This window comes from Saccopteryx leptura, chromosome 1 (assembly GCF_036850995.1).
Source record: "Saccopteryx leptura isolate mSacLep1 chromosome 1, mSacLep1_pri_phased_curated, whole genome shotgun sequence".
Lineage (NCBI taxonomy): Eukaryota > Metazoa > Chordata > Mammalia > Chiroptera > Emballonuridae > Saccopteryx > Saccopteryx leptura.
This window is the reverse complement of record NC_089503.1, coordinates 204146820-204173753: the sequence shown is the minus strand read 5'-3', so window position 1 is coordinate 204173753 and position 26934 is coordinate 204146820. Positions and strand designations below refer to the sequence as shown.

The following is a 26934-nucleotide window of genomic DNA, read 5'->3' as shown; positions in this document are numbered from 1 at the left end:
TGCAACCTTGACATACAGGGATGATACTCCAACCAACTGAGCCACCAGACCAGGGCTAGTTACTCTTTTATTTGGGCCTCATAACAGTTTCTGGGCAATAGCTGGAAAGATGCTGTCATCAAGTTATATATGAGGAAACGGGGCAACTTGGAAAACTTGCGACCCGCTTGTGTTCAGCATCGATGTAGAGGAACAAGGCTTCGACCCATATCTGAGGCCAAATTCATAGCCCTGTCCTCTATACCACGATGGCTCACATGCTTAAAGGTCTGCTTTAGCTGAGAAAGGCTGTGCTTTCGGATTCTTCTGTAGGGTAAAACAAAATTAAAGAAACCCTTCTTTCTTTCCTTAGCAAAGCGTTAAGGTTTACAAACCCCTGCCCTACAGTTTGACCTACAAGGGCCGAATGCATACCTGAAACTCTTTCTTGCTCCAAGAGCTTAGTGTAAAGATTGAATATCTGTTCCTGGACTTTGCACACAGATCGTTTAATCTTTTCCCTGCGGGTCACCATGTAAGTGAGGTTCCGAACCTAGAATGTAGAGAATAAAGATTCTAAGTAAGCAAATGCATTGTAACAGTACGTTGGTACTTTTTAAATTTTTCTTTACCTGGGAGAAAACTGTCCTACTAGGGCCTTGAGTGACATCTGGAGTCAATCTCTAATCTCCTTTGGGCTGCTAATGAGGATTCTGCATATACCCCTGTGTATGGGCAGCAGCACAGCAGATAGATTGTGGGAGGAGCACCGTGGAACCCCACAAAAGCCCCAAAGCCTCCACCACACCCAGCCTTAGACTCATCCCACCAGAAAGAGAAGACTGTTGGTGGCCACATCTGGACTTGCTACATCTCTCCAAAGGACCCTGCTCGTCACCCCTCAGGATCTTCCTTCCATGAACTGTAGGGTCAAAGGCTTTAGACAGGTTTGGAAGCCACCTCTGCTGCACTTGACCAAGCATCTTCTGAAGACGGAGCTAGGTACACACGGGGTCAGGGGCCGGCAGAAGAGGAGCCCCCTTCCCCTACCCCCCTCCCAAAAAAATTATCCCTGCACAGGACCCGAATGGTCAACAAGAATCCCAGGAAACTTCTCGACACTGGGCTGCAGGAGCTAACAGGCAGCTGATGCTCCCACAGACTGGGTCTGGGGAGCACCCCTCCCGCTTGGCCATGGATTCACTACGTCAACATCAAGGTCAGCTCTCCAAGTCACCGCTTAAAAAAATGACGCTGCCCTCTTCCTGCTTCACTTGTAAGGAACTGAAAAGACCCAGGGCTGACGGTGCCACCTTGTGTCTGAGGTGCGGCCGCCGGGGACTGCGTGCACACCCTCGCTATCCAACTCACTCATCAAGATAGCTTCGTTCCCCGTTGTTCAAGCCACCTGTGATCAGTCAATGCCGAAAGAGAATGTAAAGGATTCGTCAATAAAGCCCCTTGAGCCCCTCGGACCAAACACCCGATGGTGAACCTGCCTAGACCCCATGGGCCTGACAACGCGAAACAGCAGGTGCCCGGTTCACCCCTCCTGGAGGAAGACGTGGGCAGGACTTCCCAAGTCAGCTTAGCAGCAGAAATGCAACAGTGCCCCGTGCTCCCTATCAGCCCCCACGTCAAAGGCACGGCTTCCTTTCCACAGACCACGGTTTCCTTGGGCTCAGCAGTCCCTTTCCCTGCCGCCTCCCTTGAACTAGAAGAGGTCCAAAGGTCGCCGACCTCTTGCTCTGGCCATGGTGACGAAACCCGCGCTCACAAGAGACTGCACTGGCTTCAGCACAGATACCTCCTCCCTCAGGGCGTCCCCCTTTCTGAGCCCTAACCATTCCTGTCTTGTGTTCCAGGCTCTCCTTTGTAAGAGGCCAGGAGGCGCTCAGAGGCGTAGCCCTCGGGCACCCACATTTACACCCACGGGGGATTCCCACCTGGGGCAGGAATGCCAATGCAGGCTTCTGCCGCTGAGCCACTGACCACTGAGCCCTCCCTAACACTCCCCTCCTCCATGAAAATGAATAATAGCTTAAAATGAAAGACCTAAGGAATAAGGTCACTCTCCTTGTCTCCAAGTCAGTATTATTTTGGTGCCATTCACCTCTTAAAGCCTGTTCTTGATCTCACAGCCTCAGACCCCCCAGGCCAAGAAGCAGGCCTCCTTGGTTAAAATCTTGAGTGGGTGGAGGATGGCTAACAAGCTATTCTCTCTGATAAATATGGTCTCACCCACGGGAGAGGAAGCGTGAACGCTCAGAAAGAGGAAGAGGCAAGACCTAGAAACCTATCACAGATTCACAACTTGTGGAGGGCAGATCAATTTTTACATTAAAACAAGGAATCTGGCCTCTGGCCAGAGGACTGGGAACAAAGCCTGATTCCTAGGAGCAGACAGGATCCTCTCCGATCCAAGTTGGATGTACAGCAGAGATACCTCCATCTCTCTTGAAATTAGCCAGACCTAGGAAATAGGGAGGCCAGAGGCCTGAACTTGGTACATCAGTCACATTGAATCTTAGTGGCTTCAACCACTTCCCCAAGGCTCCCACCCTAGCTAACTGGGAAATCCCCACTTCCGTTCCTCGTGACCTCTGATAAAAAAAAACATCCAGCTATAACCCCAACAAGCAAAGGCTGGGACTCCCTTCAGCTGGAACAAATCAGCACCTGGAAGGACCCAGGCCTGGCTGACCGCATTTAGACGAGGGAGCGCACTATACCACACTTTGTGCCCAGAACACTCCCCACAGGACAATGTGTTTCAGCAGCCCGTGTGTGAAAGCTGAACTGACAAGCTATCCTGAACACAGACCCTGCCTGGCCCTTCCTGCACACACACCACCCACCATTTCACCTTCTCTCAGCAGCCAGTAAGGAGGTACCCCCCGCCAAAAAAAGAGCTCATGGGTGCACTCACACCACGCTGAACCTGAAGCAGACGTACATCAAAATCAGTGTTCCCCTACAACACACAATGCTGACCCCCCAGCCCAGGTGTTTCTGGAGTCCGAGGTGGGGTCCAAGCACTGGCATTTCTATTATGTTCCCAGGTAACGTGACTGCTGGTTGGGGACCACGCTGTAATCCAAGGATGCTTTCAGGGGATTTCTTGAATCCCAGAAACGGCTTGCTGCACTGAAGCCTAGCGTGCGTTTTGTTCAGGGACAACTGTAGCCCTATCAGGTTTTCCAATGTGCCCACTCCGCTGGGTACCGGGTAGAGCCCGTCTGGACACCCAGCCTGCGTGAGGGCAGCACATCTGAGCAGACTCTCCTCTGCTGAACTGCTTAGCACGTCTCTCAGCAGAGGACATTTAGGGGAAAGGGATCCCACCAGAGCCCAAGTGCCTAGGGAACCTGAAGACATGACCACCCGCCAATCAGCAAGCGTGGTTTCTTAAAGGTGCGGTTCCCAACCCCACCCCCCAAAGCCATCCCTGTCATCTACCTTTCTGATCCGGGACTGGTACTGGCTGTGCAACGCCCCCTGGTGTGTGTGTGCAGGGAAAGAGCTATCGCCGGTCTCATAGTCAGTCGCTTGCCTTTCTAACAAAGGTGACTCTGGGTCCGTTTAGGTCTGACCCATGCCTTGATTATGTCCTGTCCCGTGTATTAACCGGGTCTGTGAACCTGCTAGGAGCCGCTGTTGTGTGAAGGAGGCAGAACAAACAAACCGCTGAGGTAGGATTTGTTCCGTCACTCCTGCCCTGATGAGCCTTTGACCTGACACACCTACGTTTCCCAGGACAAAGTGCTGTGCAGCTCTCTGGGGCAGGGCAAGATTTAATTTTTTTAAACTCCTCCACCATCACAGGCCTCATGGCAGATTTTGGAAAACAAGTTTTTCATTATAATAAGCCCATTTTAAACTGACACTAAATACCCTAAAATCTCTTAGGCTCTTGATTAGAATAAATGTAAGTAATGCCACACACACACACACACGCAATAATCCTGATTTATTCCCTGTGTCTCATACATGATTGGCATCGTTCTGCTGAAAAAAGCAATCAGTGATGACTCCAATAAAAAATATTTAGAATTTAATTATAAGTGCGTGTTAATCTGAGTAACTGAAGTACAGAAAAAGAGTTAGTACACCACAAGCATTTTCTACATGTTTATTTTGTGGTGGTGGTGAGACAAACACAGTCCAAACGTTAAGACTTCTCGTCCTCCCTCCCGAGGACTCCCTGACTCCGCGGCTTACGCACCCCAAGTACAGCAGTTGTCAGATAATGGCTTCTAGCCAGGACTCCAGTTTATCCTTCCGAATGCCTCTCTCATCTCTCAACAAAAACACCCCACACGGCGGTTGGGAGGCAAGGTCTTCTTCACACTCACCACCAGGGGGGGGTGAGGGAGCACGAGAGCCCCACCTGCCTGTCCTCAATCCCAAACCTAACCTGGTCCCGGGAGGGGTGTTGTACATACAACCAGCCACCGCTCAGTAGTGTCCAAAAAGGGTCCCTAATGAACTTAAAAACACTTCCACTTCTATGCCACCGCTAATTGGGCCGTGCCGGTCTCTTTGTGAGAGCTGATCTTTTGGTTCAGCACGTCTTCAATTTATCCCTACTCTTTGCCTTCAAATCACCTGAGTCAGTCTCTCCCAGGAGGCGAATCACTCGCAGCCGCCAGTAAGCTGGGTGCCCGGGAGAGAAGCGTTAACTGTTTTGGGCCACGTGGGTGCGCCTTGCAGGGCAGGCTGCTGAGGGCCAGCTCCTGCGCCATAATGCATTTAATCAGTCCCGGAGCGCTGCAGAAGGTGTGCTAAGGTGCATCCCCAATTAGCAAGCCTCCTTCCGGAACTACCTACAGGGAGCAGGAGACCCTGCCTGGGGGGAAGGCAGCCCACTCCTAGTAACCCCTGTGGCAGGAAAAGAGGGTACAGCCCGGGACTGCATGGGTAAGGGAGTGGGGGAGGCACGCGGCAGTCCCTCGCAGCCACCAGCCCACACCCAGCAATCCCCCAGGGTGATGGAGTTGTGTGTTGTGCAGGACTGGGCACCCCCTCCCACCCGCATGTGGACACAGCACAGACACATGGACACAAACAGGCACACAAACGCTACATAGCCACAGTCTCAGGGACGACTTAGCACCTCACTGCCAGGAGCTCCCCTGTGACAGATATGCATGTGTGCAAGAGCTCACACGCCAGCACGCACAGCCTGCCCTGCTCAGTGACAGCACCGGGGACGCCCCTGGGAATGCGCCAGGAAACGGAGGGGTCACAGAGGCAGGGCTCAGCTCAGCTCCCTTGAATGAGCCCACCCCGGTGAGTGTTCCCAGTGGAGTGGGAGCTCTTCCTGCCTCTGTGCGCCCCACCATTAGCCAAACCCACTCTGGTTTTCTAACCAGTTTGTAAACAGTGCTGGGCCGACCCCTTGGTCATCTTCCTGGGACTCAGTCCCCTCTAGTTCTACAATGGAGGGGGGACACACACACACCCTCTGATCTTGCAGAAGGACAGTAAGGATTAACGGGAAGTATTTAAAAATAAATCACAGGGAAGCTGCCCACTCGGCGGCCGCTGTGCACGATTGTACGAGTCTCCCAGCCCATAAAGACCGGTAACAGACACCACCTCATGCTGCGTGTGTACAGGGTCTGAGAGAGCACGCCGGCCGCCACGCCTGGCCCAGGCAGGCGCGGCCTCTGCCGTCTTCTTGGCTACGTCCTACAAGGTGTCTGGGTCGGTCATTACCCTCTCCAGGTCCTGCCGCAGGTGCGTGAACAGCTGCAGCCTCCTAAACAAGACGTCCTGCTCGCGCTTGGCCAGATTGTCCTCCTCGTCCCTCTTTGGAGTGATCAAGGGCTTGTTGAAGTTGACCTTCCTCTTCAGCTTCCAGTACTGGAACAGGAAGTCCACCACCTCCTCGGGCAGCCGCAGGGCCTTGGCCACGTCCAGCAGGTTGACGAAGGTGTAGAACTCATCCTCCAGCTGCTGCAGCTTCTGCTTGCGGACGCTCCCGCGGTGGGCCTCCTCCTGGCTCTGCTCCAGACCGGCGAAGGGCTCCAGCGGGCTCCGGGGGGAACCGGCAGGCGCCCCGTTCTCCTGCGCGGCCCCCTCCCCGCGGCCCTCCAGGCCTTTCCGGTGCGAGCTGTGCTTCGGGCAGTAGGACTTGAACTTGACCTCGTCATTGTCTGCCAGGATGGTCTTCATCTCCAGGCCCCGGTCAAATGCACAGGTCACGTGGAAGGCTGTGCGGCAGTTCTTCACGGAGCACTGGGAGGACACGCGGGAACAAGAGGAAAGACGGGTGGTTAGGCAGGGCGCTGGCTGAAGCCCACGGCACCGGGCACCCCACACACAGCCTGTGCCCAGACACGGCCTCCCCGGGAGGAGCCCTGGCAGGCGAGCCCAGCCACGTGTCCTGTGAGGGATAGCTCGGGAGCTGCAGATGACACCCTACCTCTTCCACAGCAAGTACCCGCGGCCCGCGGCCTCCCACGGAGACACGGCTACACGAATGTCACGTGTGGCTGACTGAGGTGGTCTGGCACTCAGATTCCACGTGGAGGGACACGTGCTCAACACGCAGGGACACTCGGAAGCACTAATCTGCTTATCTAGATCTGAGCTCTTTCAGTGTTTCTGGAAAAGGCTGAGACGATTGACATCTCAGGAAGAATGACACGCGGGGGGACTTTTTATCGGAACCTGACCCTCACGCTCAGCCCTCGCCCCCGTGGGAAGACGTGGACGTTCCCTCCGAGGCTCCTGCTGAAAATAAGGAGGGTGAACAGAAGTTCCCGAAGAAGAAAAACCACAGGAGACCAGGACAGCCCAGCTCAGGAAGAGCACGCCAGGTCCCCGCACCCACGAGGAAGCCTCATGTGATGCTTCCGGGGCAGCAGAGGTGGCCTTGAGACCTGCCTGCACCTCCCTTCCTGACAAGCACACCCCCCTCTCAGTGACTCATCGGGGATACAATTTAGTGCCTTGGTCCTGGACGGCGGCCCAGCCACCTGGCTGGAGGAGAGTGATTAACTTCTCCCATCTGATCTCGCTGGGCGAAGCTCTGGGAAAGGTTCCTAGTGGTGACTGAAGCCAGTCCCTTAAAAGCAACAGTGTGCCGTGGGAGGCCCGGCAAAGCCAAGCTCGCCAGGGCTGCAAGGAAGCAGGCCCAGTGCCCGGGCCAGCTGAAAAGCCTAGGTGAACTCATTCCACAGACCCCGAGTCCAGAACCACGAACGGCAGAGGCTGGAGGCAGAGCTTCCGCCCCAAGCAGCCCAGGATTTAAGAGTTGGCTTACTGCCAGTCAGGATTCCCCCACTCCTACAACGTCTCACCCCATGCCCTCATTACCCACGCTCAAAAAACCTGGAGTAACAGGTATCTGCTGTTTTCCCTATCAACAACCTCCACGCCCAGCAGTGTGGCACAGAGGCTTTGGTGGCCGCGCCCACACGCACTCCAGGCCATCGCCATGAGGACACCGGGCGCCCCTCCCCGCAGCACACAGCCACAAGGGGAAGGAGAGGCAGTGGGTGCTGGGATTGAACTGCACTTAACCCAGGCGCCCGGGCCCCCAGCAGCAGCAGGCGGCCGCCGAGTATTTACACAGGGCTCTGTCAGCACGCCAAGCGGCCTTCCTCTGGGTTTTCCGAGTAGGTTGACTCAGCAAACAGATGTTACAGAATCGAACACCAGGACCTTCACAGCTGCAGACGTTTCAGAGAGGAATTCTTTCATAAAACCAGTCTGCTTGTGCAGATATGAAAAATCATCAGCCTTCCTTGGCCTCTTCTCCTTCCAATTAATGTACCGGGAAAAAGAGGCCAATGGCCACAAAAAATAAAAGTCATCGTGTCTCTTCAGGAGAGAAACAAAGATCCTTTCCGCCCACCTCCTGGAAGTTGGTTAGGTACAGCCCCCACAGGCACACTGGGGGGCAGGGCATAAGCTCCACCCTCCCAAGAGCATCAGGTAACTAACTGGGAAGGAAGGAAATGGTTTCCCCTTCCGGGCTGGCCGCAGCTCATGTCCTGCAAGTGTTCACACAGGTGCGTGGACACACACGTACACAACTGGAATACCTATTCTTTTTCTTTGAGACTTAAAAAAAAATTTCTGCTGTGTTCTCTCCCAATACAACTCTCAGGCCAGAGGCTTTTGTCATGATCTAGTTTTCAGCAGATTCTGTTCGCACACAAAAACCTGCACTATTTTTGAGGTCTGCAGCCAGAGCCCAGCAGCTGTCTCAGGCCTCGGCCTCTCAGTATTCCTCTTACGTTCTGAATTCTGAACGCCTGGGGAAGCGATACCGAAGGGAAGCAGAACTACTTGGCGTACAAAATGAAGACACTTTTTAATCCGCCAGTTAGTGGGTACCCTAGTGAAAGAAATACTTATCAGCCAGCTATAAACCGGTTTTGCCAAATGAGGTCATTTCTTTCGAACCCACGGCTGGCAGTCTGACCGAGCTCCTGGAGTGTGTGCCCGCTTGGCACACGCCAGGGGACCGAGGACGAGGGGCGGCCGAGCAGGTACTTGACCATCAGGGCCACGTCTGTGGTTGTGGTGATCTGCAGATGCTGCTATTGTGAGGCCCAGAACTTAACTTCTCGACATGCCACCTACATTCTCTCACTAGTTCTGTCTGTCTGAAGGTTTCCTAGGCTTGTCTGTGTGCAGACAGAGGAAAAGCAGGTGAAAGTTCACGTACAAGCTCCAGCATACACACGCACATACGGTGCCACGAAGAGCCAGCCATCCAGACTGTGTCTGTGCAGCACACCTTGTGGTGTCGCTCTAGCCAGCGGGTGCAAAAACAGGGTGCCAGGCTGACGTCACACAGCTCACCTAAGGCATGACACCCACACGCACACCCAAGAAACCTGCCGTGTGAGGGGCAGCGGAGGGGAGGGCTGCTACTCAGCACCTAATAGGTAAGAGGGCGGCCACCCAGCACAATTAGGACAGGCTCTTCCCCCGGGGTGTCTGCCATGCTGGGAGCGGAAAGGGAGCAACCAGACAGACCAAGCGTCTGAGCTGCCCTGCGAGGGCCAACCTGGAACTTTGCTTAAAGGGGATAGCCCCCCACCCAAATGATACGGGTTCACGCCGCCTGGGAGTCACTGCCAGCCACCTCATAGGAGCTGCGCGACCCTCACCCTGCTTCCTGGATTGCAGCCCCTGCTCCAGGTCCCTAGTGAACTCCCAGAGCCCTCCAGCATGCCGCCACACGGGGAAGAGGGGGGAGAAGCCCTGGGGCCGGGCCATACCTGTATGGAGGCCCCAAACTTCTCGTTGCAGAGGCTGCACACCAGCGCCCACCGACTGCTGGGGATGTGCGACACTTTTGTGATGGGCTCCATCTTCTCGGGGCTGCCAATGCTAACCTGGAGACCCGAGAAACAGCGAGAGTGTGGCTGGGGCCGTCAGACAGACAAAGGTGGCGCGTGGGCAGCAGAGAGTTAAAGACCCGTTACCTCCCTGCGCTCTGCCCCCAGACCGTGGCACGGGACACCTGACTTCCTGGGACAGGCAAAGCCCTACTTGAAAGTGTCAGGACAATGCAGGGGCAGCCCGGGGACAGCCGCAGGGGAGCTCAGGGCCATCTCACTCCCTCCACGTGCCCAGGGAGGGATCGACGCCCCCACTGACGAACACTCCGAGAAGCGGACGCTCTCCCCTCACCTGAGTGTCTGGCAAGTCAGTCTGCACACCTCTGCCCACCACAAGGTGGTCAGGACTGAAAAAGGAGCAAGTCAGCAAAAACTGACTTCAAAGTCTCTCTCACTGAAGAAAAGCCTTCTCTTCAAGTTAAAGAGATGACTACAAGTGGAAAACTACCAAGACAAACAAGCTCCCCTCAGTGTGCGGCCTGGATCGCTGAACTGGATCCATGTTAATAGCAAACCACAAGATCCAGTGCTACCAAGACCCAAGGCGTGAAGCCTCCAGCCAGATCGTCCCCAGATAATTTCTCTCCGAAGGAGAATGCACCAAAAAAAAAAAAAAAAAAAAAAGGTATCACATACCAAAAAATGCTGAAATTTGAATCACAAATGATTATTTCCACAGTGAGCCATGCAAATTAAATTAGTCAAGGTCTGGGACTGAAATAAATTAGACCAGACCTAAAATTAAAAAGGTCGAGGCAAAGGGAGCATTTTAATAAAAATCACAACAATGTGACCTAAAGCAGTGGCTTCTGAGCCACGGTGGTCCCCTGTGTATGGGGCGCCAGGCGCAGACCATCCTGGGGAAGGACCGTGCCCAGGCCACAGCCCTGGAGACACAGGTCTGCGCCTGGGAGTGTGTCCCCAGTAGGAGCTCAGCGGTGACACACATCGGAGTCGAAGACTGAATACCGTCCAACTCAGTGCTGCTTCCAGTAAACATTTCCACACTTGACGTTCCCACGACAAGAAGACGGGGTGCTGGAGTTTCAGGTTAGGGGAGAGGTGGGCAGCCTCCCACGTACCTCTTCCCGCATCAGCTACAGCCTAGCCTGTTTGTGAATGCACCCCCCTCCCCCGCTGGAAGCCAGGACCTCCTGGGCTGAGCACCTGCTGAGACCCATACCTACCTCGGGGATCCACAGGGCACAGCTGACGTGGACCCACTTGGTCCCACTGCGGGTGGGCTTCATGGCGCCGCCTTTCTTGGGACACAGCAAACACTTGGGCTGAACCCCCAGGGCGCAGGTCCGGCACAGCCAGCTGCCCTCGGGGACCTTGAGGATTCCATAACAAGCCTGGAACGCCACCGCACACCCCCCAAGGAAAAGAGAAACAGAGATTCATTTCCTCGTCATACATCTACTAACGTTAGAACACCTACAAGGACTTTCACAGAGCAGTCACACCAAGGCGCCTTGGGCCCACCTCACAGGGACCCTGTCCCTTCGGGAAACTGGCCGGCAGCCCCGGAGCACCGCCCACATGCACGAGGTGCCTGCCAACCGTGAGGACAATCCACAGGTCTTCACTACCGGGAGGTTCTGAGAACCCCGAGAGCAGAAAGGTTTGCAAAGGCTGTATTGTATGGCTGTGTTGCGATAGACCCCCAAACCAATTCTCTAAACACTGAGTACTGACTCCTCCCAGCACCCTTTCAGGCTGTTCCTCCCGCTTTCTGATGTGGCCGGGGCTCGGAGTGAGAAAGAGACAAGAAGCAGTTAGGTCTCCCAAAGCTATTCAATGAGGAGATGCCAGCTACCAGTGTCCCGCCCCCGGGGCTGAGCACACCTGCCCCTACCGGGATCCCAACGCTCTCCCAAGTGAGCCCAACAAGCCCAGGAGAAGGAGACGTTCTAGACAAAGAGAACTGGGTCTTTTTCGTTGATACTGAACACAAAGCCTGCTTGGCACAAGATGGCAAAATTACATGGGGCAGCGAAACTGCAGAAATCGGGGCTTTTTAAAACTGAGGTCACTGAGATGGCCCAAAGTAGGAACAGGCATGTGTCAGCAACGTGGAGAAACAAATCCACGACAGGACAGTGCCACGGGCACGTTCAAGCCTTCTAAAAACACCCCACTGCAGAGCGCTGTCCTCAAGTGACCTGCGAGACAGGAAGTCGGGAGACGCAGGAACACAGAGCTCAGCGCCCCAGACAGGAAAACAGCCCATGCAGTCTGCACATCCCGACCCGCAAGGAAACCACAGGGGTGCCGCGTCCAAGGCCCGGCCCCACCCCCACCCCCACCGAGGGAGACAGGGGGGCAGGTCCCCAGGGGCTAAATGACCCTATAAAGGTTTCAAATACCAAAAGGTTTCTTATCAGGCATTTCTAAGAAAGAGAGCTCCATTTTAAAAGATCTCGTTCTTTTTTTTTTTTTTAATTGATTTTTAATTTTATAAATGAATTTTAACTGATGTCAGGTGAGCTGTTCAAGGACCCCCTGTGGGTTAGTGGCACTGGACCACTAACAAAATCAAAAGATTAAATAAATTATGCCTTCAAGTCAAGCCATGAAGAACATCTCAAGAGAAAAAGGAACCACAAGGAAATGCTAAAAAGAGAGACAACATGGTCATTACAGTAAAAGGAACGAGACCAGCGGGGGCGCGGGGGGGGGGGGGCTGGTTCCAGGTCCAGTGCCACTAACCCACAGGGGGTCCTTGAACAGCTCACCTGACATCAGTTAAAATTCATTTATAAAATGGGGGGGGGGGGGGAAGAGTCCTTTCCAAACAGAACCCTTTACATATGAAATTTTTCTCAGGGGCAGGAAAAAATGAAATAGAGAATAAAAAACTAAAATACCATCTGAATGAACAAAACTAGCTACAAAAAACAACTCAGGGTAGGACTTTGGGCAGGGCGGAGGCCAAGGGACAGAAACGTTATGACAATGATCAAGACTTCCCAGACGGGGAAGGTCGCCCGGCAACCTCCACACAAGTCTAGTTGTTCACATCTCAGCATCAACAGGGGACTCAAGAAAGTGCCTCACTCAGGGTCGCCTGTTACATCCTAAGGGTCTATGTCAGGCGTCCCCAAACTACAGCGTGCATGCCCATGCAGCCCCCTGAGGCCATTTATCCGCCCCCCCTACCACTTCCGGAAGGAGCACCTCTTTCATTGGTGGTCAGTGAAAGGAGCACTGTATGTGGCGGCCCTCCAACAGTCTGAGGGACAGTGAACTGGCCCCTGTGTAGAAAGTTTGGGGACCCTGGTCTATGTGAATGTGCATCCCCACAGAAATCCAAGTTACTTTAATATCACATTTACATACACAAATAAAGAAATACAGAAAAGAGGTAAGAAAGACTAAGACTGTCCTAAGTTTTTTAAATTGCCCCATGTCCATCCTTCCTGAAGACTAAGGACTGGCCTTTGCACAGAAGAGAGCGAGCACCCCCGGAGTCCTACCGGCCTTAGGAAAGACAGAAGTCAGTTCCCAGGAGACAGCGACCCCTTCCTCCTCCGACCTGCTCAGTTTACACTCTAACGTGCTCTAAGACGACGGGCCTAACTGCATCCTGGAAAGGTACACTGAAAGTCCTAACACCAGGATCTCAGAACGGGAGCTCACTGGAAACAGGGTTACTGGAGTATGGTGGGCCCCTGCCCCACGTGACTGTTGTCCTGGGAAGAAGACAGTTGGCTGTAAAGAATCCCGGAGAGAGGACACCATAGGACGAAGACCAAGACCAGAGCTGTGCCGCTACAGTCTAGGAAGACCGACAACTTCAGCAGAGCGCCGGAGTTGGGCGAGGCTGGGTGAGAGGGGCCTGCCCATGGCTACACCTTCCTCTCTGACCCTCTCCTCTCCAGAACTACGCGACCAGTTTCTGCTATTTTCAGCCCCATATGTGGTCCTTTGTCACAGCCGTCCTAGGGAACTAACTAGTCCAGTAACCACTGCTTCAAGGTTTTCAGTGTTAATACCTGAGCTCAGGTACTGTAGGTAGCAGGGCCGAGGGCTTGTGCATTCTCTTTAGGTAAACCTGACTTCCCTGAGTGGGAATAAAAACATGGGAGGGAAGGAGAGTCCCACCAAGGACTCTATTCTTCAGGTCGTGGAAGTAGCAAGAAATCCTTCAGACACAGCAAGAGAACCAATCAAGGACAGAGCGGTTCCACGGGGCACACGCCTTTTACTCCCTCACTCAGGACAGCGGGGGAGGGGGGCCCTGCTCCGAGGGAGACCCTGGCCTCGCCGCCCACGTACCTGGTGCACGCAGATGTTGCACTTGTCACAGAACACCATCTCGTTGCCGTCCTCGCCGTCAGGAGACTGGCAGACGTCGCACACGACATCTTCGTCATACTCGATGCCCAGGCCCTCCTCCGTCTCGATGGCATGGTTCATGTTGTCGTAGCACCGCTGCTCGAACTCCTCCAGGACCCTCTCCATGGTGTATTCGTCCAGTTCCGGCATTCCTACGGGGGCGGGGGGGCCACAAAATCCATTTTCCATCAATTCACACAGGCAGTGTCAGTTTCTAGGTATAAAGTAACTTACAGTGAATGAATAAGCAAATCCATCCTGAGTGCCCCAGACATTTTCTCTTGAATATCCCTCCAGACCCTTCCGAGGTCGGAAGCATCTTCATGGCGACAGTCTGTGCCTTACGACCAGGCACAGGAGAGGCACAGACAAACCCCGAAAGGGACCAAGAATGTTAAAGGCACACGTTGTTGAACGGTCATTTCATTATGTCATTACAAATCAACAACCACGGAAGTGACTTCGAATCGATGATCCCGTGTCATGGATTTGGGTGGTTTTATTTTGAAAACTTCCTTTACGTGCTACTTATCACGGCGCTCGGAGATCAGACTCCACTGAGCACCAGAGACGTTTTCACCCCGTTCGCCTGTCCTCGCTCTCTGAACTAACTTGAAAAGCACAGTTAGGCATACAGAAGGCCAAAACACAAAGAATGTCTGAAGCAAAGGAGACAGCTCATTGTGAATCGAATAAAATGCATTCTCAGGCAAGAACGACCCAAACACATTTCCAGTGGTTCTCGTGGTTTCAGCCAGTGGTGGGAAGAGACTTCTATTTTCTGCCACTGGTGGATACAGTCCAAGCTTCCTACAATGAAAATACTCATGCGTAAAGAAAAAAATAGGTTGCAAAAAATATTCAGACAGAACTCTGAGGTGGTGAGAAACAACAGAAATGTCATTAGAGCCAACAATGACTTCGATGCAGGATCATCCGTGTAAAACCATCAAATTAAAACTTTTGGGGGGAGGTTTAAAAATTGGGAAACACATTAGAGCTGACATTGTGATAGCCCTAAACACATATTCAAAAGCGCCATCATTGCCAAAAATCCTATTTAACTCCATGGTACTTTCTGCGTAGCCAGGCACTTCCATCTTGATTCCCACTACCCTTTTTGAAAATCCTACCGACTTTGAAAATACAATCCTATGCCCTGCAATTAATTTTAACCGTTATAAGGACCAATAAAAAAGTACATAGATCAGGCCCTGCACGTTTGGCTCAGTGGTGGAGCACTGGCCCAGCATGTGGAAGTTCCAGGTTCGATTCCCAGTCAGGGCACACAGGAGAAGTGCCCATCTGCTTCTCCACCCTTCCCCCCTCCCTCTTCTTCCTCTCTGTTTCTCTCTTCCCTTCCCACAGCCAAAGCTCCATTGGAGCAAAGTTGGTCCAGGCACTGGGGATGGCTCTGTGGCCTCAGCCTCAGGCGCTAGAATGGCTCTGGTTACAGAGAGCAACGCCCTAGATGGGCAGAACGTCAACCCCTGGTGGGCGTGCCGGGTGGATCCTGGTCGGGCACATGTGGGAGTCTGTCTGCCTGCCTCCCCGCTTCTCACTTCAGAAAAATACAAAATAAATAAAAGTACGTATTCTGTTTATGTTACACGACCACGTTAAGTGCAGGGCACTGCCTTCCCATATGGGGAGTTAGCCCAGGACTCATTAAAGTCCATCCAAAGGGCCACAGTGTCTCTGCTTTGGCTGTACTCCCTGCCTAGACACAGGACACCGGCTCAGCCAAGCACATCACCTGGTCTTCACAAACTGCTATGAAGCAGAGCTGTGTGTGTGTGGTGCATGAGGTCGAGGCAGAGCCTTCACTGCCAAGAGAGTTCAGAACAGGTTCTGTAAAACACCTCCTGGCTTGCTAACACTCTGGCCACTAACACTGAAAAGCAAGGACCATGAGGGAGGTCCTGCTGTCCATGAAAACACCAAACTTTGGGCTCAGTCCACACTGTGGCCCCCGTTTAGCAGACTGGTGGCCGCAGGCAGTGCAGGAAGAAGCACCACGCTCGTGCCAGCCCTGCGCTGGGCCCCGGGCGCGACAGAGGACACAGCCACAGGCTCTCCTTCGGGGATGAGAGATCCACCACCACACGCCTGGTATAGACTCCCTGGAGACCCGATTGCTAATAGGCGGCCTGTGCCACCCTCCCCACCCTGGGCCCGGGGCACACATGCATGTCAATCCTCATGGTCTCTCCTCCCAAGCCCAGACTAGGCCTCAGTCCTGCTCACAAGTGACACCTAATGCCACCCTGGTCTCAACCCCAGGGGACGTGGTGAAGAGGCGCAGAAACTCTGACCTCGACACGAGAAAATGAGTGACTCCGGAAAAGAGATGGCCCAGGCCAGGCGCTAGCGTGGTGGGGCTTTGGCAGAGGCCAGAGACCTCAGGGAAGGCTGGCATCCTGCTCGGAGCGGGACGTGATAAGGCGAAAACACAAACGTCCAGAGAAGTAAGCCCAGCCAGAGGGGATGTCACGGCGAGGGACAGAGTCCATGCGGAGGAAGAACTCTGAGCTGCACTGCACCACCAAGCCCCTCGGCAGTCCGGGCACAGTCACTCCGTTTATCTGGCTTCCGTTCCCTTGAGCTAAGTAAGATCGGGGCGGGGAGGGGACTCCGGCTTCCACAGCCGGTGGGAACGTCCCTCACTGGCCCGCTGTCCCCAAGTCCACCTCCACATGCTCACCTCAGCCGGACACCTGTCCACAAGAACGGCTACGCCAGAGGTGGCTTCCCCAGCAGCCTCCGCGACACACCTCTGTGCCCGGACACCCCTCTAGCCATCACCCACCGCACGGCAGCGGAGCCCAGGGCCTCTCACCCATCTCCTTGAACTCCTCGTTGGTCAGCTCCAGCCAGGCAGCGTCCATGTCGTTGAGGTCATAGCGACACACGCTGTCCGCCAGCGTGCGCATGTCCACGTAGCCCAGCTCGGGAGGCTCAGAGCCCGAGGAAACGATGTATTTCTTGGGCCTGATGAACATGAGTGACTTCTCTTCGGATACCACCCTAGTTAACAAGAAAACAAGGCCACCTGGTCATCCCTTCTGCCACATAAAGGGCAGTCTATCCAGAGGCCCCTAGGGAATCTCCACCTCAGCCCAAAACCCAGGTCAGCACCAGGTTAACAGGCTTCAAACCCTAACGTCACTGCTAGTAAAACTAAGCAGGAGTCTGACATCACCCAAAACGGAAAGAGCTGGTCAACGTCTCCCAAACCAGCTGCTCCTCCGCTGGGCGGCCCCGGACAGCCCCGGGCCGCCACCGACCACAGCAGCGGCGGCCTGCTGGTGTCCAGGTCACTGGTTACGTCCCCTTCCACCCACCAGGCCTGACCACCCTGTGGAGGCCACGCACCGGGCTCTCGAGAGCACCGGGAGCAGAGCAGCCACAGTGGACGTCCGAGAACCAAGGACAGAAACCCGTCACGTCACCTCCATCCGATCTTAAAACCACCACCAGGGTCGGCCAGTACCCAGCCGTCTAAGAATCGGAGTCTAAGCCCCGTCGGGGACGTTTCCAGCATCCACTCAGGATCCCGGGGCAGGGGCACGGCTCCCCCTCCTCCCCACCCTGCCCTCTGCTTCAACCTGCCACCTGGAGAGGTGTCATCCCCACGGGAAGGCTGTGACAGCATGTGAGGCGGTCAGATGACGCCCGACCCAGGGACGCAGGGCCCGCCGCGTGCCCGTGCCAGCAGTTGGCGTCGACGTCACAAAGCTGTCCAAAGAATGTCAAAGCGTCACGATCGCCACTGGAGCGATTTCAGCAGCAGAGCACCGAGACGGGCACACTGAGCAGCCGTTTCTTCTTCTCACCCGAGAGCAGGGTGTCGGCTAAAAACTCCCATCAGCGGTGTTCACGGGGCTGCTTCTGCGCTGGGCTCCCAAGTGAAATAACCCAAATCAGTAAAAAACAATCCCTGGCCTGAAACTGCCAAGCTGGTGCCGTGCCCAGACATGCCCTCAGAGGCAAACACACTGCTTGTCTTGAGAGCCCAGTGCAAACCCATCCATAGGCCAGGAGTCTAGCTACAGATGCCATCCGATTGGTCATTTAAACCCTCAAATCTATAGGGACATTCACCACAGAAATCCCAAAGAGCAATGATCACGTCCGACCATCTCAAGTGTCTGAAGAGACAGTGGGTGCGGGCCGACAGGTGAGCCCATCCACACCCGGCCACAGGGAGAGAGGCCGGCGGCCACATCGGCAGTGGACACGGGTGGGCCCGTCCTCACCCAGCTACAGAGGCCACAGCAGAGGCCAGATGCCAGCTCAGCAGGGGGCACCCGGTCCTCTCTGCCAGGAAGAGCCCCGGGTCAGCAGAGCTGGGTAGAAGGGACAGGGGCAAACGGGCCGCAGCTCCGGGTGGAGGTGAGTCACTGAGGATCCGCCCCTCGAGGGCAGGGACAGGGTGGTCTGTACGAAAATCCAGACAAGGCCCCACAGGAACGGGGCCACATTCATCCAGGGAGCGCTCACCCCACATGCTCCTGCCCACTCGCCCCCTGACCACACACTGACTTGCCCCCTCACTCCTCCTATCTTCCTCCAAAGCTGAAGTGACCACCCTGGCACCCAAACACTTGTGAGTGTGGCTGCCCTCCAGGGGAAGTGGGGGGGTCAACGTCAACTTCTCCAGCCAGTCCTCAGTCACCACCCTCTGATCTGAAGTGTGCTTCTATCCCACGTCTATGTCCACTGCAGGCCTCCGGCTGCCTGGTGGGAGGTGTGTCTACCTGGCCACAGGCTGAGGGATGGTCCCAGGGCTCACGGGCACCTGGACCCCCTTCTCCCACTCCTGTCTCCAGGGATCGGCCAGCACGTAGTACTCGTCGGGGTTCAGCTGGTAGGAGTCGTGCAGCTTCATCGCGGTGATTAGGTCCGTCCTAAACACCTGGACAGGGAGAAACGGGGTCACTGACACGGGATACTTGCCCTCTCCTTCAGGGTACCGGCAGCTGCAGGGTAACCATGGCATGGTTGTGACACACGCTCGCCAGACCCACTGAGAGCCAGTTGGCCTCCGACAGGAAACCCCGGAGCCTGACATACCCCAGCCTCTCTGGCTCACACTGCCTCCCCCTCACCAGCTCTGCCAGGGGCCATGCCCACACGGCGCTGCAGCAGCAACAGCAGCAAAACACCTTCACTGAAGTCTCACTTCACCGAGCGCCCGCTGACCCCGGGGCGTGCAGGTCCCAGGAGGGAAGTATGCCACTCGGGCACGCACCACTGGCCATGTAGCAGCTGCAAACCCAAACCCAGAACCATCCGGGCCTCCTGTTCTGCACTCAGACGGCCACCACCCAGCTCAGCCTCCAGGCGCAGGGCGTGTGGCGGGGCGTCAGGGAGGGCAGGTTCTGGCTGGCCCGTGCCAGGCACTGCACAGATGGGGACAGAGGTGACAGACCAGTGGAGTCCAGGCAGGAAGTGGGCCTCACAGAACATGCGTGCACCTCTCCCCAGCACGACAGCTACAAGGGAGGCCGTGTTTGTGAACGACAGAGAGAGAGAGAGTGAGAAAGAGAGAGAGAGGTAGAGAGAGAGAGAGAGGGAGGAAGAGGGAGGAGAGAAAGGCAAGGCACTACCCTCTCCTCACTTTGCCAAAAACAGACCCACGGGACTCAAAACTACCCTTTGCCACGTGACCAGTGGTGGCACAGTGGGTAGAGTGTCAACCTGGAATGCCGTGGTCGCCAGTTTGAAACCCCAAGGTCACTGGCTTGAGTAAGGGGTCGCTGGCTCAGTTTAAGCCCCCCCCCCCGACACCCACCAGTCAAGCTGGCATCTGTAAGCCCGCTGTCTGTTTACACAAGTCACAATGCTGAACTCTCCCTCCTCGAGAAGGACAGGGCGTTCTTTCTTGTGCTGCTCAGCACAGTTCACGTTATGTGCCTGCTGATGGGTCCATGTTTGTTTCTCCTGGTGGCCTTTCAGGCTGGCGATCTCTTTAATAAACTTCACCAGAAAGCAGTCGGGCCCAACGGTCCTGACATGGGCGTGCCCCCAGCACACCACTCCTCCTTCCCAAAGTCCCAGAACGATGAGAACCTGGCGTGCACCTTCCCCTAAAGCACGCGTGAGCTTGGGCTCCTCATAGCACTGAGTCCCAAAGCAGGTGCCCGGCCACACCATGCCCGCCCCGACCCAAAGAGAAAGGGACAGGCCCACATCATCAAGAAGCAAGTTAAAAAACATTTCAATTAAGTCCTGTAAGTGAAAAAACTCAGGAGTTTTCCAAAGGAGGAAAAGCAAACTGAGGCAGCATGATGAGACAAGACAGCCCACCGTCCCTGCACGCAAAGACTCGGGTGGGCATGGACCGGAACCACAGCAGATGCCCTCAATGGACACAGATGCCCAAGTCCCTGGCAGAGCTCACTGTTAACACTTTAGGTATAAAGTTGTTTGAACTCCGAGTAATTTCAGGAAGAGTCTGGAATAAAACATGGGTCGGGGACAAGGTGTGGCGTCCGGGCTGCCCAGCTCCTCTGCACGGCTGGTGACAGGGTTCCAGTCAGCCCCGGGGCACTGGTGAACCTCCGCCCCATACACTTACACTGAAATCACAGGCGTCCCGACCGTGTGAACATCAGGAAGGCAGCAGGGGTCTGGGGAGGCAGACTGCCCGATGCCACCGAGGGGGAAGGAACAGTGCAGGTTCCACCGGACAGGTGATAAAACGGCCACTTTCCCAGAATGTTCAACCTAATGGGTAAACTGTCTCCGGGACGGGTTCCTACAATTCTAAAGATGCCCACTACGTGCTTCCTCATGGACAATGGCTCTCCTAGCCTCCAACACAGCCCCCGGCACCCCCGTTTCAGGCGGGGAGACTCAAGGGCCGCGGGTGAGGTGGTCTGTGAGGTCACCCCACCAAGAGGCAGCACAAAACCAACGGACACAACCGAAGATCCTCCTGCCTACCACCTGCTCACGTGAACGCTGGGATAAACTACAGCCCCTTTCCTTCCATGACTTAAACCCTCGGAGCCCAGGAAAGGTCTGCACAGGAAACAGGTGTCAGGACTGGTGGGAGCCCCAGATCAACAACGGCCCACAGAGAATTGTACCGAAAGAAAGACAATTGTAGGTAGACTGAGAGCCGATCAGCGTCAGAACATAGATGGACAGTACCCTGGGGGAGCAGGGGAAACGCAGGATGAGAAGCAAACTGGACAAGAAGGGGGAAAGCCTTAGGCAACACACCCAAAACAAAAACTTCCGGAATTACACTGTCATCGCCAAGTGAGCCACAAATTTACAGCTAAAACGAGAGGCTGGCAGTGACTGGCAGCAGCCAAACCCACTGATGTCCTGGCCAGAGGAAAAGCTGTTGGGAGCCAGCAAGTAGGAAACAAAAAGGAAAATACATATAATAATTAATAATAATAATAATAGCTACCATTTACTGAGCACTTTTTTTGCATGCTTTGTGCGTATTAACCAACTTAATCCTCAGCAGAGTCCTGAGGGAGACACCTGCATTGTCCCCATCTTACAGATGTATAAACTGAGGCACTAAGGCACAGACAGACGTGTGGCCACATGCTCTCACACACACACGTGTCTGACACGCAGTCACACAAGCATGTAGGAAATACCTCGGAAGGCTTCCGATCTTCATGCCTGGAGCAGGAACCTCTCCTGTGCTGGGACCGGGAGTTCTGGGACCAGGTAGTTGACAGGCCTAAAGGCACAAGCGAGGACAGGGGAACAATTAACAATGCAGAAATCACTGATGTTCACACAGGTTTTTTTTTTTTTTTTTAACTGAACTCAGCAAGGCTCACCTCCACACCGCCCACAAGATGAGCCGTGCATGAGGGTGGAGCGGAGCCCCTGGACGGACGGAGCCCCCCACCTAGGGCAGGCCTCCAGGGTCCCAGGGCCGCGCTGCCTACGGCGCTGCCTGCACCCAGGGCACAGCACACGGGGGAGCCGCGGCCCTTCAGCCACAAGCCTGTGTCTGAAATCCAGCAGGCCATACCTCCCACTGCTAAATGCAAATTGAAAAACATTTCACTGACATTTTGGAAACCTTTCTTAATGCTAATAAGCTCTTCATGCTAACTTCTCAGGCCAACCTCACAACCTAACAATTCGGTTCTGACTCCACAAAGCATGAAAACTTAGGTTCCCTAGAACAGGGATGCCGACACCTGGGGCAGAGATGGGTGCTCCGGCCAAACAACCTGCGACCTCGCCTCTGCTCCACTTTCTCCCGGGAAAGCACACGCCAGGCAGCTAGCTCTTCTCTTTCCCGGGCCCTTCATCCAGGGGTGCTCCGGTCCCCAATCAGGCCACTCCCAACAGGCCAGGGAAAGACACTAGGTGTCTCCACGCCAGCCCCACCACAGCGCCGACACCCCTGCTGGCACCCCGACCCTGTGGTCCTGCTCCCCTGCCCAGCCCGAGCAGACGGTCAGACCTGCACCCCAAACCCGCCTCCCTCCCCAGAGCCAGGTACGCGCTCCCCTGGGATTAGGACATGAACCCCAGAGTCCCTCCGAGCGGTCAACTCAGTGCTGGGCTACCCACACCCGTTCTTCCTCTTCTGTTCCTACCTTAATGAGAATCACCATTTCTACCTGAAGTCAGAAACCTGACCATCACCCTACACTCTCCTCACTTGGGACACACCCACTCAGCAGCCGAGCCATCAATTCACGCCCCATACCTCAGGCTGGTAGTGGGTCCCCGCTCCCACGCAGCCCCGCACCTGTCAAGGACCCTGTCGGCAGGCTCCCGTCTGCGCATGCTCTGCCGTAGCCAGGGACCTGAGACAGCTGCACAACCACCTGCACACCAGCCTTACCTCCAAGCTGAACACAGACTTACCAATTCCCAGAAATTAACACCCCCCCAAACCCAAAACCTGAAGGAACTGCTACTCCACCAATAAAACCACCTGTCACTCAAACAGGGAGCTCTTATCTCTATGGATTCCAGAGACAAGTGACACAGAGTCACGTGCCCTTCGGACCTCGGGCACTGAGCAGTGGAACCTGCACGCAAGCCCATCACCGGATCTGCAATGATGGAGACCGAGGGGGACCACCAGGATTCCTCTGGTGCGGCCCACTGTGACCGGTTCTGTGCCTGTTAATGGGTCACCTGACGCAGCTGTTGGGCCAGCAGAACTGATTCCCCACAGGCAGTCCAGGGAGTCGTGCTCAGCAAAGCATTTAGAAAACACTTCTTTGAAAAACAGTAAGTGTGTCTCTCACTCCCACACAGAGAGAGATATTCCAGGCACACTGGGGTGAACCCAATGTTCAGAAGCTCTAAATCTGGTCATCACTGGAAAAAGCAAAGACACAAAGAAGCCAATCATAACCCTGGAGAGGTGCCCGGACAGGAGGCGCTGGGCAGCTTGTGCTTTTAGGCCCCTCTGTCTGGTCCTTGGCAGCCAGGAGACAGGAACAAGTTCAGCAGCTCCAGATGGTGCTCAGGAGTCCAAGGATGGGCGAGAGGTCGGGGCAGGAAGGCACGGCCCTTCCCTTTGAATTGCTCTGGGCAGGGTCATAAATCACATGGAACAAACCCAGACACTTAACAAGGATCGTTCCACTGCTGTACTTTAGAATCTAGCATGGGGTGCAGGGAGACGCATCCTTACAGTCGGGCACTTCCAGAGCTGAAGCAGCATCCATGCCCGTGCTCGTTCTCGGGGTGGGGGCCTCCTAGCCGTTTCTTGGGCATCTGTCGGCAATCCCCCAGCGTGGCCTCCAGGGCTCGCAGGACGCCTGCAGCAATGACGATCACTGAGAAACTCATCCTACAGCTGCTTCTACATCCTCAAAAGATGGGCGTCTGCACCACATCCGCTTTTTAAAACCAGAGATCCAAAGATGCTACACATCTGGCAACTGATAGTATTATGACCCGAAACACCGGTCCACCTGGACACAGTCTGTTCCTCTTCCTCTTAATTGACATAATGCGTGAAAACAGAGAAGTAAAAACGAATCCTATTAAACCCAACTTTGCAGAAAGGGAGGCTGGGGGGGGGGGAGCTAAGTTTAAATTATCGCTAACATGGGACATGTTCTTAACTTAATTCTAAAAAAGCCACAAAAACAGAAACTGCCCAACAGGCTGAATGAATAAACAAACTGTGGTAAGTCCACACCATGGAATACCACGCCCCAACAAGAAAGAAGGAGTTTTTGCTGTAGGCCCCGTGGACGACGCAGGAAGACCTGTGTGGTGTGAAGGACACCAGACTAACCGTGCAGCATATTATTCCACCTACAGGAAACTCGGGAGAAGTACAGACTCATCTGTGGTGTCGGGACGGGACGTGGCTCAGCTGCCGGAGGGACGGGTGGGAGAGAAGAATTACCTTGGGCTCCGGATTGTGTGGCTGTAAACGTGTCAGAACGTTTGAAAGGAGACACTTTCCACGTGGGCAGGAGGTAAGTGACGTTCATTCACTAACAACAAAGGTACGAAAATGCTCCGTGCCACGTCCCCCTGGGGCGGCGGACAGAGAACCCAGACTGAGCGCCCCCCCCCCCGGGGCGAGGCTGCAGATGGGGACCTGCGAGAACCTCCTTCCATGTCCGGCAGCAAGTGTCTGTGGCCAGTGACCGCCTCCTCATCACTCCCAACACCATGTCAGAAAGCCACAGCCGCACGAGACACAGACGACGACTGGCGACACCCAGCACCCCTGCCTTGGTGCTCTGCACACAGCAGCTTCTCAATACATTTTTTTTAAAGGTGGGCAGAAATATTTTGTCATTTTTCAGGACAGCCACACTCCACAAAAGTCATCCTTCTCACTCCAGAATGGAAGGCATCAGGTCCCGAGAATACGCTCCTCTTCTGCCTTGTAGGAGATACGATTTTGAGCTCAAAGAAAATGAAAGCAAGGGTACGTTTAAAAGCAGACCGGCGGGGGCCACTGATTCCTGATCAGAATGCGCCTGCGTCCCCAGCCAGAGCCGCAAGCAAGCATCCCCACAGCCCCCCCCCCCCCCAGCGATGTGCTCTCCAGATGATCCGCAGAGGATTCTAGAAGTCTCCAGAATAGGACGAGAGAACTGGGAGACAGAGAGTCATGTCGAGCAGGCACCTGCCAGTCGGTCCTGAGACGCCGTGTGCTGAGACCGCGCTGGGCTAGCGTTGGGTGTCAGAGCGCTAACGTTTAATGGCGGGCAGACTCCATGACCGATGTGACACGTAAAATTCCGTTTTATTTCCTTTCTGTTTTCAGGAGAGGTATTGGGAACTCTGATTTGGTAATGATGCCTTATAATTATTTTATTGATTACACACCAGATATTAGTATTGAAAGTTGAGTCTACTCTGGTGACAAATGTAAACAACTTTAAAAATACTTATGCTGTTTGAGTGACAATTCAATATTAAATACTGAAAAGAATGAATGAAAATAAAAGTCATTTTGTTTCCACATCCCCACCTTCCATCAGAGTCGCAGGAGTCTCCCAGGCGGCACTGTGAGCCCGGACCCTGTGCGCGTGCGGACTTCCAAACTCTGCTTTCTGGTTATTATGCAGATGACTCCAACACGCTCCTTTGAAATATTAAAAATAGCCACACTGTGTTGCCCTAGATCTAAACTAACGGGAAAAAAAACCTCAAGAGCAAATCGAATACGTCCTGCACACACCTCCCACACGTAGCAGCTCACGTGTGAACCTCCCAGGTGTGCAGCACGTGCCGGGCTCAGAAATCATAGTGAGTGGCGCCCGGGGTGTTCACTCCACTACAAAATGCAACCAACGAAGAGAACCTCGCCATGGACCAAGGGGTGCATCTCGGGTGTCTCAAACCCTGCTTCGGGCACTAAGAAACAACGTGCTGGTATGTCTCCAGTCCCGTCAAACCCGCTTACCAAAGCACGGTGCTTAGGACCAGCCGGCAACCCACCCCACTAGACAGGGCACACTGGAGACACGCCTCCATGTGACACTGCAAGGGAAGGCTAGCCCTGTGCAAGCAATGTAGGGCTGTGGAAACTCCCCGTCAGACAGTCACCAGTTAATGTAGTCACTGGCTACTTGCTTTGACAGCATGACAGAAGGTGAGCCTCGTTTCTATAGGGGACCCCAACCCTACACTCCCCCACCCCCACCCCCGCTCACAGCTCACTTCCAGCTTCCAAAACACAGAAGCGTGACAGACATTTCAAAGGACTGGCCCAGGCACGTTCCCACATTCTTCGATACACTGGGACCTTCAACCGACCGACACAAAGGGTTCACAGCCACCAGCACCCCAGCGGAGGTCCACGTGTGAGGGCCACAGGGGGTAATCCACGTACGAGCTCCTGTTGTACCAGTGGCTCCTGGAGCTCCAGACGGTGCCCTGCCTGTCAATGCCAAAGTCAAGCCACAAGTCGGGTTCGTGTGCCATGAGGAGACACGAGTACAGGACACGTTCTGCCCTATCCAAGCCAAACATCCCCCATTTCCAGAATCCCTGAGCACCTCCTGGGCTCCCACCAGATACGACTGCTGTGGGAGAGGAGGAACTGAAAGGCACTCTCACGCAGGCGCAGAGCTGAGGCGGAGTCACCTGAAGGCAAAGGAGAAACCCCCAAAGACCTGCTCGGAGGTGGCTAAGCACAGCCAGCCACACGCAGGAGAACGAAGACAAACCAGATGGGAAGCCGTGAACTAAATGCAGCGACACGCCAGGGCCGAGGCAGAACATCCCACCCACTACCCAGGACGGTCTCTCCGTGGTCTGCCTCTAAGACGGAGCTCACCCAGGACAGCGAAGTCCCACGTAACTGAGCGTTTTGCCACGAAGGCTCAGATCACCGTGCGTGCCAGCCTGCGGGAACTGGGGCGAAACCAGCAGGCGTGAATCTGATTTCGCCCTCTTCCCTGCCGTTAGTCAGGACAGGAGGCAGAGCCAAGCCAGACGGGGTCAGACGGAGGGTGGCGGGGCCTGCACAGGTAGGTGTGGACCCTGGGAGTCCGGGAGGCCCCACCAGGTGCCTGGCTCCAGACCCTCAGCCCCACCGCCACAGGGCGGTCCACACCGGCCCCAGACACAGGACAGTGGGCAGGAAGAGGAGACCTTGCTTCACACGGTGAGGACCCACTCTGAAGTATCCGCACACTGCTCTCTCTGTGGAAAAGGAAGGAACCAATGGGTCTTTGAGAGGCACATTCCCCCCCCCCATTTTTCCAAAGCTGGAAACGGGGAGGCAGTCAGACAAGACTCCCGCATGCGCCCGACC

At 54.8% G+C, this 26934-nt stretch overlaps 1 protein-coding gene across 7 annotated transcripts in view; it reads right to left on the bottom strand.

Annotated features, from left to right (window-relative positions):
* JADE1 (jade family PHD finger 1) overlaps positions 1–26934 on the bottom strand; it is a 56073-nt gene that overhangs the window by 6432 nt on the left and 22707 nt on the right. For 6 of the 7 annotated variants that reach the window (XM_066385141.1, XM_066385147.1, XM_066385162.1 and 3 more), the window contains exons 3-10: positions 21317–21402; positions 18449–18606; positions 16528–16715; positions 13629–13840; positions 10535–10702; positions 9225–9341; positions 5701–6222; positions 415–532 (exon numbers count right to left, since the gene is read on the bottom strand). In XM_066385141.1, coding sequence (XP_066241238.1) covers positions 415–532; positions 5701–6222; positions 9225–9341; positions 10535–10702; positions 13629–13840; positions 16528–16715; positions 18449–18606; positions 21317–21402 — 1569 coding nt within the window. Of the gene's footprint in view, positions 1–414; positions 533–5700; positions 6223–9224; positions 9342–10534; positions 10703–13628; positions 13841–16527; positions 16716–18448; positions 18607–21316; positions 21403–26454; positions 26823–26934 lie in introns of those variants that run through there. The other variant, XM_066385153.1, reaches the window with a different exon arrangement.